This window comes from Eleutherodactylus coqui, chromosome 9 (assembly GCF_035609145.1).
Source record: "Eleutherodactylus coqui strain aEleCoq1 chromosome 9, aEleCoq1.hap1, whole genome shotgun sequence".
In the NCBI taxonomy this organism is placed as follows: Eukaryota; Metazoa; Chordata; class Amphibia; order Anura; family Eleutherodactylidae; genus Eleutherodactylus; species Eleutherodactylus coqui.
In genome coordinates, this window is record NC_089845.1 from 151142873 (window position 1) to 151157450 (window position 14578).

At 46.0% G+C, this 14578-nt stretch overlaps 1 protein-coding gene across 2 annotated transcripts in view; it reads left to right on the forward strand.

The window, feature by feature from the left end:
• Positions 1–13639, forward strand: part of VIRMA (vir like m6A methyltransferase associated) — a 39711-nt gene extending 26072 nt beyond the window's left edge. For both annotated transcript variants that reach the window (XM_066578639.1, XM_066578638.1), the window contains 10 exons: positions 1315–1570; positions 1658–1875; positions 3679–3811; positions 5785–5934; positions 6018–6178; positions 9104–9200; positions 9336–9499; positions 10664–10995; positions 11579–11719; positions 13231–13639. In XM_066578639.1, the coding sequence (XP_066434736.1) occupies positions 1315–1570; positions 1658–1875; positions 3679–3811; positions 5785–5934; positions 6018–6178; positions 9104–9200; positions 9336–9499; positions 10664–10995; positions 11579–11719; positions 13231–13388 (1810 nt within the window). In that variant the 3' untranslated portion in view covers positions 13389–13639. The remainder of the gene's footprint in view (positions 1–1314; positions 1571–1657; positions 1876–3678; positions 3812–5784; positions 5935–6017; positions 6179–9103; positions 9201–9335; positions 9500–10663; positions 10996–11578; positions 11720–13230) is intronic.
• Positions 13640–14578: the final 939 nt, after the last annotated feature.

The window sequence follows — 14578 nt, forward strand, 5'->3', positions numbered from 1 at the left end:
GTGTGCGCTCTAATGTCTGGACTAGAATTAAAGAATGAATGCGCTCTGCTCTTAAGGTGACCGTGCGACTTAGATTAATATTGTCTGCAACCGCTCATTATCTAATATGTATGGGGATGTCCCGACAGCAGACGCAGGGGGGCTGGGAGACCGATTGGGCTTGTTGGGTTTCAGCATGCCCCATCCTTCTCATGGGAGATTTGGCACTGCCATCCAGAAAGAGTCCGGTGACTCCTATACGCACCAGATAGTTGGCTGATTCTTCTGAAATCAGCGGGTTCGTCCAGCATGTAAGTAATGTGTGTGGACCCCTACGGCGGGTCTCCAACAGAAGCAGCTAAGCTTTAACGGAAGTGGCTTCTCATAGGTAGGTACTGTGTATGAGCATCTAAGAGCCCTGCAAAGTGTTCTATGTGGGGATAAAGCGAACGCTATGGCTTCCCAATATTTAAAGGGGCTGTCCATGAGCCAGAACAGAGAGCTGCTAAGCAAACCCAGCCCATCCATTCATGATCCCTGCATGATGCAGATCTCCAGAGCTTCGGCTGTATTTACATGGCTGAGAATAATGCGCGTGGCTCTGGGCGATAGCGAGACGCATACAGCTCGGATATTCTAATGACCTATTATTTTCCATAGGGTGGTGATTTGCTCGCACCAAGAGTGCGAGATCGAAAAATCGCAGCATGCCCTATTTTCGTGGAAGAATAGGACTTTCAGTGTGCCGCTCATCACGGACGGGGTGTCTGTATGCCGTGCAATGCGAGTTGCACCCAAGGATCTCGGGGGAATCTCGCTCTTGGCCATGTAGATACAGCCTAAGGCTAACCTCACACGGCGAGCGTTATATGGGGGCAGGACTCACATATTCCATGTGAAATACCAAGGGATGCGTTTTCATGTGATGAAGGGATCCTCTGCTGCGGCTGTCGCAGACACTGCAGAGGGTCGTGGAGTTTCTCCCATTGAAAACAATGGGGCTGCGATGTGAGATCACGCACGAGATAGAACATGTCATAATTTTTTTTTCTCGAACTGCCGTGCGAAAAAACATCATTCGTGTGTATGAAGCCATTCAGATGAATGAGGTTCATGTTTGTGTGTCTCAAAACGCATAAATCTCGTGCAATTTTATGGCCCCTGTGACGCGAGGCCGGCCTTTTAATCAGCGATTGATACGGCGGCAGGAGATTTGAAGACTTGGTTCATGACCTGACTTGGTTCTTCGGTTTAAAACTGGACTTAAACTTTTTATAGCCCCTTTTCAAGGCTTGTTGATAACCATTTATTAATCTGTGATCTAATGTGTTCCAGTATCCCCGAAGAGAAGGAGAAGGAGAAGCAATGCACAGGTCAGACGGCTCGACTACTCGCTCTCCTCGACTCTTTGGCTGCCCACAGAGCTTGCAAAGTGGCCATTCTACACCTGATCAACGGAGGGAAAGGCGATGAGCGATATTCTGAAGTTTTCCAAGACTTACTGACCTTTATGAAATCTTCAGATGACAATGTGGTCCACCAGCAATGTGCGGAGTATGTGGCGTCCATCGTGCAGTACCTCTGTGACCAGGTACGTACTCCGTTACTCCTCATGAACTTCCTTTCTGCTAATAGCTCCCACTGGGGCATTGATCGTTGTATGACCTTGTTTCTTTAGGACATCGCCCTCGTTGTGCCCATCTCAGGAGAAACTCCGGCATCTGAAGTAGATCAGCTTCCCAACTCCTTACCGAGCAAAGATCATCTGTCTTCCATCTGTGATGCATTGATGGAAACCGTAGCGAACAGTGACAGCAGCTTTACTACACTCCTTACTTGTATCAGGACCATGATGTTCCTCTCGGAGCATGAGTTTGGGTTCTTCTACTTGAAGAGGTAACATGGAAATCCAATCTAAGGTTTGGGTTCATGGGCATTTTTAAGGGTTGAGATGGAGGGCTTGACGCTACTCCAAAAAAATCACTGCGACTCTTAACACCTTCCTGACCGCATAATGTGAAGATACGGCATGCGGTCGTGAAGGGTGTATGGAGCAAGCTTGGGAGCAGAGTCGGCTCCGTGCACCGCTGATGTCAGGTGCTTCTGGCTGCTGCAGTCAGTTAACTCTTGAGATGCTGCGGTCAAAGTCGACTGCACGTCTAAATAACTAACTGAAGTATTGCAGTATATAGTACAAGCGATCAAGTGATTGTAAGTTCAAGACCCCTACGAGGACTAAATAAAAATGTGAAAACGTTTTTGTAAATTGTTGTAAACCGTGAAAGCAAAGTTTAAAAAAAAATCAATTTTGCTGTTTCCCAGTAAAAACTCTAAACAGTGAAATAATAATCACATTTGGGATCGCTATTAAAATACACAATATTTATATCACATGGTGAAGGCAGTACACAGGAAAAAATACTGAATGCCAGAAATTTTTTTTCCTTTACTTTTTTTTTTTCTGGCTCCCAGAAAATATGAATAAAAGGCGATCAAAAGGGCGTTTATATCATAAGATGGTACTAATATAATAAAACTACAGCTCATTCCACAAAAACGAGCCCTCAGGCAGCCAAATCAACGAAAACATAAAAGGTATGGGTCTCAGACAGGGGCGTAACTATAGGGGATGTGGTTGCACACGGGCCCAGGAGCCTTAGGGGGCCCATAAGGCCTCTCTTCTCCATATAGGGAGCCCAGTACTATGAATAAAGTATTATAGTTGGGGGCCCTGTTACAGATTTTGCATTGGAGCCCCGAAATCTTCAAGTTACGCCTCCTAGGTATGTGTACAGATGGTGGGCGGCCCCAGCTTAGCTTTTGCACCCAGGCCCCTGAGCCTTTAGTTCCGCTCCTGGGCTCAGGATATGGCGATAGACAGCAATTTTTGTTAGAAAAAAAAAAAAAGTTTTAACAGCAGAAAAACAAACTATATACATTTGGCATTACTGTAATCCTTCTGACCCACAGAACAAAGATCGCATATCATTTTTACTGCATCATGAACGCTGTAAAAACTAACCTACCCCTCCCCCAAAATGGCAAAATTACCTTTTTTATTTTTTAATTTCTCAACACTCAAGTTAAAAAAAAAAAAAAAAAGACGTTGATTTATGACACATTTGAATGATAACATTGAAAATTATAACTTGTCCCACAAAAACCAAGCGTCATTTGCCTATGTCAGTGGGGGGGGAACAAGTTATGACTCCTGGAAGGTGGGGATAAAAAACTAAAATAAAAAAGTGAAAGATCTTTGGTGCTGAAGGGGTTAAAAGGAGGGTTGCATAGGAGCTGTAGGAAATTATTAATCAAGACCTTTTGCAAAAATGCTTCACTTTTCATTTTAGAAGCATCGGGAGAATAAAGTATTGTTTGCCAAGGTGGCTACAGCCTTTAGATGGTCCAGTGATGCGTTCCACTTATCCCCTATGGGGCCGTGCTCTCCGACCGGTGATCTGACCGTTCTCCGCATTAGCCTGTCAGTATAGTTTTGGAGCTAGTCAGCCTCACGGGTCGCCTACTCAGAATATTGGTGTGTATGCTGACACCTAGTGGCTAGTTTGAAAGCTGCAAACCTGCAATACATTTCCAAGTACAACCGAAAGAAGAGGTTTTTTTTTCCTTAGAAACTAATTGAAATTCCATTGGTTACAGCAAGGTCTTTCTCTAATGCCCCTTTTGTATATTTTTCCTCAGCTCCCTCAGGAAACACAACTCTGCTCTCTTCCTACTGCAGAAGCGAGTAGTTTGTGGGTTTGGAAAAGACACCGGGGAATTGGTTTCATCCTTCTTGGATTTCATGCGGCAGATACTGAATTCCGAGCCAATGGCAAGTAAACGCTTACAGCCAGATATGCTTGTAGCCTTTTCAATAATGTTGAACTTCAGTACATAATGTCTTTTTTTATTATCTTGGGGGTATATGGGAGAATGTCTTCTATTCTCCTTAGGCCCCCGGCACACTTGTGGTGTGCGAGCTGCACCCGAGGGGCTCGGGCACAGCTGGCATCAGACACCACGTGGACACTTGTCCTCTTGCGGTCCGATTTAAACACCGGCTGCACACTGACTCGCACCGTCATGTCCTATTTCTCATCTGTGATGTGGACATAAATACGACGTGCGTCCATTTGCATAGGCTACAATGGGGCCGCGAATTAAAACGGATAGCACATGAGCCCAAATACGTTAGTGCGCTGGAGACCTTCGTGTAATAAACTCCAGGCTTTAAATGGCTGTCTGTAGTAATTCTGAACAAAAGGGGTTTCTCAGGGTTGAAATTTCATGAATACGTGAAAATGCATTTTTAGGGCCCGGATCCAATATCTTTAAATTCAGATTTTTCTCCTATCTGTGAATCCTGCAAACCCAATGGAACGATGCGATATGTTTGTAGCCTGTTCCATAATGTGGTCAGGATCGAAGTGCAAATAATTTCCTTTAGGGTGCGTTCCCATGTAGCTGATTTTGTGCAGATTTCACACTTTCAATTGAATTAGTGAGATCTGCACCAGAATGTGCTCTGTGAGAACGCACCCTAAATCTGGAAATGGGCCTATAAGTCTGTTGTTTACAGCCCTAAAGGGGGTATTTCATGATAACTTTCATGCCCCGATTATCCACCTATTCAAAAAGCATTAGTATTTCCAAATACAATCATCTTCCAAAAAGCTTGTGTGACAAGATCTCACCCCAGAAGTAGTCCACCCTCCGTTTCTTTTTTGTTGTCGCTGACAATGTCCCCCAGTAGATTTCTTGGTTTCAGGCTTATTCAGACGTGTGTATATCGCTTGGGTTTTCACACCTGGTCGATATACGCTGTCCCTCCCACTCACCGGCTCTCTGCTTCTTTCCTCCCCTCCGAGCGGTTTGCAATGGGAGTGGATGGGGCGGAGCTAAGCTCCCGCCTCTTGTCCATAGCCAGCAATGGGATTGGGTGGGACAGAGCGGAGGTTATCTCCGCCCTCTCCCATTGCAAATGCAGGAGTGGAGGAGAGAGACAGAGCCGGTGAGGAGGAGGAACTGCGTAGTTGGAAGCGTATATCGGCCAGCCATGAACGCGCCGGCCGATATACGCTCGTGGGAATAAGCCCTCAGGGCGAGTATGAGCAAATCTTCACCGCTATCTCAACATAGCGGTTCTCTTCCCCTCTCCACAGTGAGGCGCCACATGCACGGTCTTGTCCTCCTCACTGCACTGGATGAGCATGAAATGAGTAGGGCAGCGGATAGTCATGTGGTCCTAAGTACTGGACTGCCCATCCTGCCATCTGGGTAGTGAAAGGCTGAGCTGCAGGGGGGCGACTAGGAAGATAAGAAGGGGTAAATGCATGTATAGAGTGCTCTCAATATATGAATGGATAGAAGTTGGGACAACCCCTTCAAAGGGTTACAAAAGTATAACTGCAATCTTCTTAAAAACCGCCCCAGCCCTGTCCGTAGGTGGCTGTGATATTGCAGATCAGTCCCATTTATTTCAAAAGAGTTGAGCTGCGATACCGCAACTAAACTGTGGACGGGGATCCCGCCAAATCTGCAGCATTTTCATGTCAAATCCACGCTTTTGTTGCTGATCAGCAGCGGATTTTGACCCATAAATGTGATCTTGTTGCCGACTTTCTACGGTGTGTGAGTAGACCACTAAGGGGTCATTTCTGATTTTATCAAGTAATGTATGGTTGGCACATGCCATGGCTTCATGACCAGTGGGGCTCCGACCTCGGGGGCCCTCAGTCCTGAGAATGAATGCTGGATTTGTCACTTTTAAAGTAACTGGTTGAGCCATTGCCTGTCCTTGTGCAGACTGGTGGAGATGACGGAGGGATGATGGAAGTGGACGGGGCTCACAACTCAAAGAGCATTGGTCTCAGTATTGGGGAGATGAAGCAACTTGTGCTCAACAAAGACGACCCTGCACAGAACCTGCTGCTGGACCTGGAGAAGAGCGTCCTGGTAAGTTTGGGATTTTCTTCCCTCTGCTCTAAGGCTCTTTAATAATCTCCGTGCTGATTGTGCCGATTTCTGTGTGTTCCTAGGAGCAGTCCAAAGAAGACGACAGTCTGGAGTCCTTACTGGATAATGTGGTCGGATTCCGGCAGATACTTGAAACTGTGAAGGAGCCCGTACCATTGAGTGAGCAGGAAGTGGAGCCAGTTCTGCCAGCGGGTGATTCCCTGCAGAACCTATTCAATAACAGGTAGCCGTGATGAGTTTATCACTCACAAAGAATTGTACAATTCAGGTGTTAAAGGGGTTGTCTCACGCCGAAACGGGTTTTTTTTTTATTCAATAGGCCCCCCGTTCGGCGCGAGACAAACCCAAGGGATGAGTTAAAAAAAAAAAAAGTTTATTACGTACCCGAATCCCCGCGCTGCGGCGACTTCTTTCTTCCTTTACCAAGATGGCCGCCGGGATCTTCACCCACGATGCACCGCGGGTCTTCTCCCATGGTGCACCGTGGTCTCTGTGCGGTCCATTGCCGATTCCAGCCTCCTGATTGGCTGGAATCGGCACACGTGACGGGGCGGAGCTACGAGGACCAGCTCTCAGGCACGAGCGGCCCCATTCACCAGGGAGAAGACCGCACAGCGCAAGCGCGTCTAAAAACGCCAGAAGACAGCGAATTTAGACGGATCCATGGAGACGGGGACGCCAGCAGCGGAACAGGTAAGTGAATAACTTCTGTATGGCTCATAATTAATGCACGATGTATATTACAAAGTGCATTAATATGGCCATACAGAAGTGCTGAACCCCACTTGATTTCACGAGACAACCCCTTTAAGGCCCTCTTACACGGGCCGACGGCCTTTTAAGCGACTGTACAAGCGCCCGCGTCACTGCGAAGGTCATCAGCGCTCGTGCAGAGCATTTAAACTCGGACTTGCCGCCGACTCGCGGGCTTCTCATCTGCTTCTCGATCAACGCTTCACCTCCAACCGCTAACGAGGTTTTTTTTAAGCTGACTGGAAAATCAACTTAAACAACCGCTAACGACAAGTGAGCAATTTTTCTCACATTCACACTGAACGACTATCGCTCAAATTCATTGTTTAAACACATTTTGAGCGTTAATCGTTACATGTAAATGGGGTGCTAACTGAAAGCCATCAAACTACTAACGGCCACTTGTCAGTGAGTATGTATGTGAGAGATACTGACCTACCGCCACCACAGAGATCCGGTGAACTAAAGGACCTGTGGTGATGTCACTGCTGTGGGATGAGCAAACTGTGTTTTGTCTTGTGTGGGAATCAAGGTGGATGTAGTAGAGCTGTGTGTGTAATGTTTGGGGCTAGGATGGATGTAGTAGAGCTATGTGGGTATCATAATGCATGTACAGTGTAGCAGAGCTGTGTGTGTAATGTGTGGGAATAAAAGATGGATGTAGTAGAGCTGTGTGTGTAATGTGTTGGGGATCCTAATGGATGTACCATGCAGCAGAGCTCTGTGTGTAATGTGTGGGAATCTAGATGGCTGTAGTAGAGCTGGGGGTGTGATGTGTGGGGTCAGGATGGATGTAGTAGAGCTGTATGTGCAATGTGTGGGGATCATAATGGATGATGTATCATGCAGCAGAGCTGTGTGTGTAATGTGTGGGAATCTAGATGGCTGTAGTAGAGCTGGGGGTGTGATGTGTGGGAATCAGGATGGATGTAGTATAGCTGTGTGGGGTCAGGATGGATGTAGTAGAGCTGTGTGTGTAATGTGTGGGGATCATAATGGATGATGTATCATGCAGCAGAGCTGTGTGTGTAATGTGTGGGAATCTAGATGGCTGTAGTAGAGCTGGGGGTGTGATGTGTGGGAATCAGGATGGATGTAGTATAGCTGTGTGGGGTCAGGATGGATGTAGTAGAGCTGTGTGTGTGATGTGTGGGGATCATAATGAATGGTGTATCATGCAGCAGAGCTGTGTGTGTGATGTGTGGGGATCATAATAGATGTACAAAGTAGCAGAGCTGTGTGTGTAATGTGCGCTGTGTGTGATGTGTTGGGTCAGCATGCATGTTAGTAGAGCTGTGTGTGTAATGTGTGGGAATCGAGATGGATGTAGTAGAGCTGTGTGTGTGATGTCTGGGGATCAGGATGGATGTAGCATGTAGCACAGCTGTGTGGCGCATTGCACCACCAGAAACACTGGTACTATAATTTCCTAGTAATTACTAGTATTTAAATATGGATGTTCGGTCCTTCAAAGGGCTGTCCAGGACTTTTACTTTTGATGATCTGTTCTCAAGTTGATAGTTTGAGATCCCGCTGATCACCTGTTCACTAGACCTGCAGACAGTGCTGGAAGCAGATTGCACTGTCAACATGGCAGTGGCCTAGGTTTGTACTGCAGGCACAGTGCTTATTCCCGAGGACAGATCATCAGTAGTAAAAGTTCCAGACCACCCCTTTAAGGCTAGAATTACTTAAATTACTGAGGGGTTTAAAATGCCCTCAGAAAGTTTTTGCCAAGTTATAAAGTTATCCACAGACGGATACTTGTAGATCAATCAGTGCTGCCATTGAAATGAGTGATTCTGAAGTGCACATTTGCCACCTCCGCTCCATTCATGCAGAGACCTTTGTGATCCCCGTTCTTAAAATACATGGGGGGACACAGTAGTCGACCCTGCCCAACCCCACCTCACTGATCATAAAGTTATCCCCTGTCCTGTGGATGAAACAGTTTAAAGAAATGTGCACACAGCGAGGCCAGTTCTGATGGACCCACATGCGCAGTCACTCCCCCACCCCCCGCCACATCTCTGCGTAGTGATCCTTTATTCACTGCAAGGCAACCAATAGAAGTGACTTTCTGCTCTGCTTGCTTGGGAAGAAACAGCCTCTGCAATACATTGCAGTATAGCTACCAGAGGGGGAAGGAGACTGATTCTGTCTCGAACCCAATCACTACAGTACAGATTAGCAACAGCACCAAGGGAGGCACATACAAGTAAAAATGATGAAAAATGTTGTTTTATGCTAGAAACATTTGCAAGTAACATAAAACTGATATTAACAGTATTTTTGAACTTTTGGTATGCCATGACAGCTGACATCTATTTTAGTACTTGGAGATCAGTGGTTCCGACAATAGATACATCTGGCATCTTCTCTCTTTTTTCTGTAGGACTGTGTATGTTCTAGCAGACGTGATGGACGAGCAGGTGAAGTCCTTTTCATTTTCACCCTTCCAGCCTGAAGAAGCAGATGTTGACCTCGACTTGGTAACTATTACTGTAACGCTTCAGCTAATCAGACTTCTCTTAGACATGAAGAACCCTGAATGTGTCATGGCTGCACTTTCATTACCAATGCGCACGCGCAAACCATGATATGAGTTCTGTGTGTTCTCATTCTAGGCGAAAGTTGATTTAATCGACCTTTCTGCCAAATGCTGCAGTGATTTTGACTTAAAAGCAGAACTGGAAAGATCCTTCTTGTTGGAGCCTTCATCACCAGGTCGGACAAAAGCCTCCAAAGGGTTCAAACTGGGAAAACACAGAAACGAGACGTTCATCACGAGGTGGGTTTTGGTTTCGATGGTGAAGGAATAAGCTGGTAAATGGCAAAAGTTTATTGCACAAGTTATGTAAGAATACTACCGCGTTTCCCTGAAAATAAGACTGCCTTATATTAATTTTTGCCCCCAAAAAGGGCACAGTGACTTATTTTCAGGGAGGGGAGGTGGGGTGTCCCGATGGTCTTCGGGTTTTCGGTAGAGGCTTGGAATAGAAGGCCTCCCCCTGAAAATAAGACCTAGCTAAAGTGCCCCCGCCCCCCAAAAAATCAATACTTACCTGGTCCGCAACGTCCCGATGGTCTCCAGCGGCACTGCGGTAAACTGCGTCCTCCTCGTCTCACAGCTAAGCTTCTGTTGGTGACGGGGCTTTGAATACCAGACTCCAGCAAAGTGAGCGCTGTGATTGGCTGTTCGAGCGCCAGCAGCCAATCACAGCCATTCAGTGACATCATTCACTGAATGCCTGTGATTGGCTCATTGAGCGCCGGCTGTGATTGGCTGCTGGCGCTCGATCAGCCAATCACAGCGCTCGCTTTGCTGGAGGCGGAGTATTTAAAGCCCCATCACCAGTAGGAGCTCAGCTGTGAGACGAGGACGACACAGTTTACCGCAGCGCCGCTGGAGACCATCGGGATGTCGCAAACCAAGTGAGTATTGAATTTTGGGGGGTGGGGCGCTTTAGCTAGGTCCTATTTTCGGGGGGGGGGGGGGCTTCTATTTCAAACCTCCCCAAAAACCCAATAGATCTTACTATTGGGGTAGAACCGATTTTCGGGGAAACACGGTACGTCTATCTTGAAGAGGATTGGTCCGCTCTCCTGACTTGTCTGGTTTAGTAAACACTTGTATTCTCCACAAAATAAAAATTGAGGAGCGACGTTTCATAGGACTCGCTTACATGCGTATCAAGCGCACGGAAAATATGCAGTACACAGCAGATGTATATGTACTTATGTAGTTGCTGCGTATGTCAAATCCCCATAGCCTGTGTTGCCGCGTATCGTGCACCAAAATAGGACATGCTACGGTTTTTTTTATGCACATGGAACTGTTATGTCACGGCAAATGCAAGTATTTACTAAACAGACGGGTTCTCTTTAAGCCGAGCAGAGGACTTCCAGCTGGTGTGAGTTGCCTTTTACCTAAATTTCCACCTTTCTTCAACAGTGGAAAGTCTGAATACATTGAACCACCCAAAAGAGCCCATTTTGTGCCTCTGCCACGTGGTAGGGGCAGAGGGGGATTTGGACAGGCAATGCGTCCCCACGATCTCTTTAGACAAAGGAAGCAGAATACAAGCCGCCCTCCTTCCATGCATGTGGATGACTTTGTCGCTGCTGAGCGTAAAGAAGTTGTACCTCAAGTTGGAATTCCTCAGCCAAAGAGACCTCCGAAAGTTACCCAGAAGATTTCATCTCGTGGTGGATTCCCAGGAAACCGGGGTGGCAGAGGGGCATTTCATAGCCAGAACAGATTCTTCACTCCTCCTGCTCCTAAACGTGGGTTGCAACTGTTTAAGCATTCAGTAAACTTATGTTTATTAATTAGATACATTGTGACATTTTACTGTATCAAAAGGAAATGGTGTGTAACCTTTTAGGCATTTAAATGTTGCACAATCTCACATAAGAGGATAATCTTAAAGGGGTTGCCATTTGTAAACTATAGATGGTCTGTCCTCAGGATAGGCTATCGATAGATCAGTGGGTATGTGCCACCTGGGATGCCCTCTGATTCTCTGGACCGGTGTGCTCATGCTCTACCTGCAATGACAAGCCTGGCCACTGCAATGCGAACAGAGCTGTCTACCTCCTGCAGAATTACCTATTTATATCTGCAGGGGGGGATGTATATATATAATATCCGCGGCAGATGTACATGAAATTTTTTAAAGTGTAAGGTAATTCTGGGGGTGCTACATTAATATATATATATATAATACACACATTTTGACACCGCTCCCAAGCTGAAGCCTTGTGTGTGATCCGTAGTAGGCAGAGAGATGCTGCTCATCCATGCATTGTTGAAGGGCAAAATGTTCTTCTATCCTAACTTATTTCCATTGCTGTTCTGTTTGTTTAGTCAACTACAGCCGTCGTGAAGGTGTTCGTGTCCTCAACTGGACTGCTCAGGCCGCACAACGAGCAACATATGTGGAAAGCAGAGGAGCACAAAGCAACTTTGATAGGGGGCCTTTGCCTTCTCTTAGGCAGAGCTCCGCAGGTGAGTAATCGCACTCCTTTTAATGTCTTGTGTTCTGCAGATCTCAGCAGGTTTCTTTCTGTTGGGTTGATTCCTAACAGTTTAATCTGTCTGACTTTTTTGGCCACAACTGTTCTCATTGGTCTAACATTAAACACTGCGACGCTTGTACTTGTGAGACGGCCTTCAGGCCAGTTTAAATGTTGCGTCGTGAAATAAAAAGAAATTGGCCTTTTGGTACATACATATGAAATATGCTGTTACACATCACCCGGGAGGATGTAACTGTATATCTATACAATTACATACGTTTACTAATTGCTTAAAAAAACCAACCTTGCTAAATCTTTTAATAAGGGGGAAAATGTATACCAGGTAAACGTATGCCAAAAGGTCACTCTTTTTTGGAACATGTTCAGCTATTGAAGTCTATGGGTGCATTGGCTTAAATGCGGAAAATACTCTGCCGATGACATGTTATGGTGTACCAAATTGCAATGACTGTAATAGGTGTAGGAATACATAAACATACACTTAGGGTTTTTTTGTCCACCCTAGGAATACTGATGTACACATACACTATTAAAGGGTCTCTCTGGCAGAAACTAGTTTTCTTGTCCATATAATTGGGTGTAGCTGATGCCACTAGGAGGCGACCCTAAGTAAAGAAATAGTTTGTCCATCCTACCAGCTATATATATATCCCTCCTTCAGGCACTGAACTAAATCTGTTTTAGCTTAGTGTCTGCAGGAGGAAGATGTCTTAGGTCTTCAGGAAACAACAAAGATTGTGGGAATACAGGGATAACTACAAAGTCCTAACCAGATAGACTCGGATAAAGAGAAGTGGCACCCAGAGTTATTGATGAAAGAATATAACTGCCAATAGCATGAGCTACGATGCTTTTAAGATGTCTACTATGGCTGCCTTGATCAGGCCGAGCATGGCAAAAGACCAAAAAACTTTATTTATCTAGGTTTGGCACGTTTTTCGTTAGGGGAAACCATGCTCCTGTAGTCACAATCAGTGTAGCGTTGCCATGCCGAGTGGAAGAAATCACAAGTCGGTGCGTGAAGTAAGGGATTTCCAGTTTTGTTTACTCCTGCGCTCGTGGTTCCGCTTTTCTGCTCCATTCGGAAGCAGGAAAGGTGATTTCCTGCAGCCGGACTGCTCCATTTCAGGAAGGAACTGAACAGATCCCATTGACTATAATGGGTTCTACTCCGTTTCCGCTGAGCTGCCCGGCTTTTGGATGGGATGCGCTTTTTCTTCGGGTACTTTGAGCCACATCTGTGACCCAACATCCGACTGGAGGATCCAACACAGATGGGAAAATGGCCAAATACACATAAATTGATGGATATATTGATCCAAGGCTGCTGGAGGAATGATAATCTTGCTGTCAAATACTGGAACCCCAGGATTTCCATCTTTCCCCCCCCCAGACATGACTGCATACTCAAGCTTTCCATAAGATCAGCATTGACTGTATATTTCTACTTTTGTCCCAATGAATATTATTACTACTTAGGATACCGTCCAAACCCTCGTGAACGAGTCGCCAGGGGTCGGGGTGGTGCTCTTGGACCCTCCTGGACTACTACTGCAGGTGGCGGAAACGCTTCACGTGGAAAATTCCTTGGAGGAAATGGCAGCAGAGGACGTCATGTACGTTCCTTCACCAGATAGAAGGAACTCTGCTGGACAATGTTATATATGTGAATATTGGAAAGCAACATGGCACTGAAGGACCCGTGGGCGGCGTGGTGTGAGACAGCCACACCAGCATTATTGGGCCTGACGGTGGATGTATTTTGATACACATCCAAGTTTCAGGTTAAAGTTCTAAACCTTTTATTTTTCTGTACAGTATAGTAATTTTTTCTGTGTCTGTCTATTTCTTCGGTTCATTTTTTAAAAATAAAAATAATAAAATACGAGATTCTCTGTTTATTGTGTAACTGTTCTCGCAGTATTCACCCGTTTTGGGGTGTTTGGTAAATGGACGGATGTTTAGTCGGTTGAATTGGGATGTTTCATATCTTCTGTTGTAACGTGAAAGGGTTAACAAATCCTTATTGTTAAAGGGGTTGTACCAAGATTAGAAGCTATCCTTTATCCACGGGATTGGGGATAACTTGTTGATCGGTGGGGTAGTCCCTACTGAGACCACCGCTGATCTCAAGAATGGGACTCCCATGTCCCGCTCTGTTGCAGCAGAGGTCGCATCAGAATGAATGGATTGCTGGCCGAGTATGTGATTTTGGCGCGCCATTCATTTCGATAGGACTGACGGAAATGGCCAAGCGGGTGCCACTCAGCTATCCCTTATTGAAAGTGAATGTAGTGCTACAGTAGTAGTGCTCTATTCAGTCTCCTCAGTGCGAGGGCTGCAGTAGCCTCACACTGAGGGGGCATGGGGTACCCCCTTCTCGAGATTAGCGATGGTCTCAGCGGTGAGAGCTCCTCCAATCGCCAAGTCCTGAGGAAAGGGAATAACTTCTAATCTTAAAATCTCAGAAAGAGAAATATAGACTGAAAAAAAAAAAATCGCAGAAAGCATCTATATACTTACCGATATAGGAGAGCAGGTATAAACACCACTTATCCTCTAGCATGCAGACAGCCAGACTGCTAAACAGAGGAGCAAGAAACACCAGTGAGGACCCTGATGAGCCACCACTCACACACCTTCCTTATATTGAGAGGGTGGCTGCTTAGTGCTTATTCCTGCACAGCAATGTAGATACAGGCTGTTCGGACCACGTGGTACGTGTGGTGCACCATACGGGTTTACAACCTATTAATGACGCCATATCTGAAACCAGCGGGTTGCCCTGCAGCTCACAGGTGAACCACACTGGCAGCCTAGGCTTCCC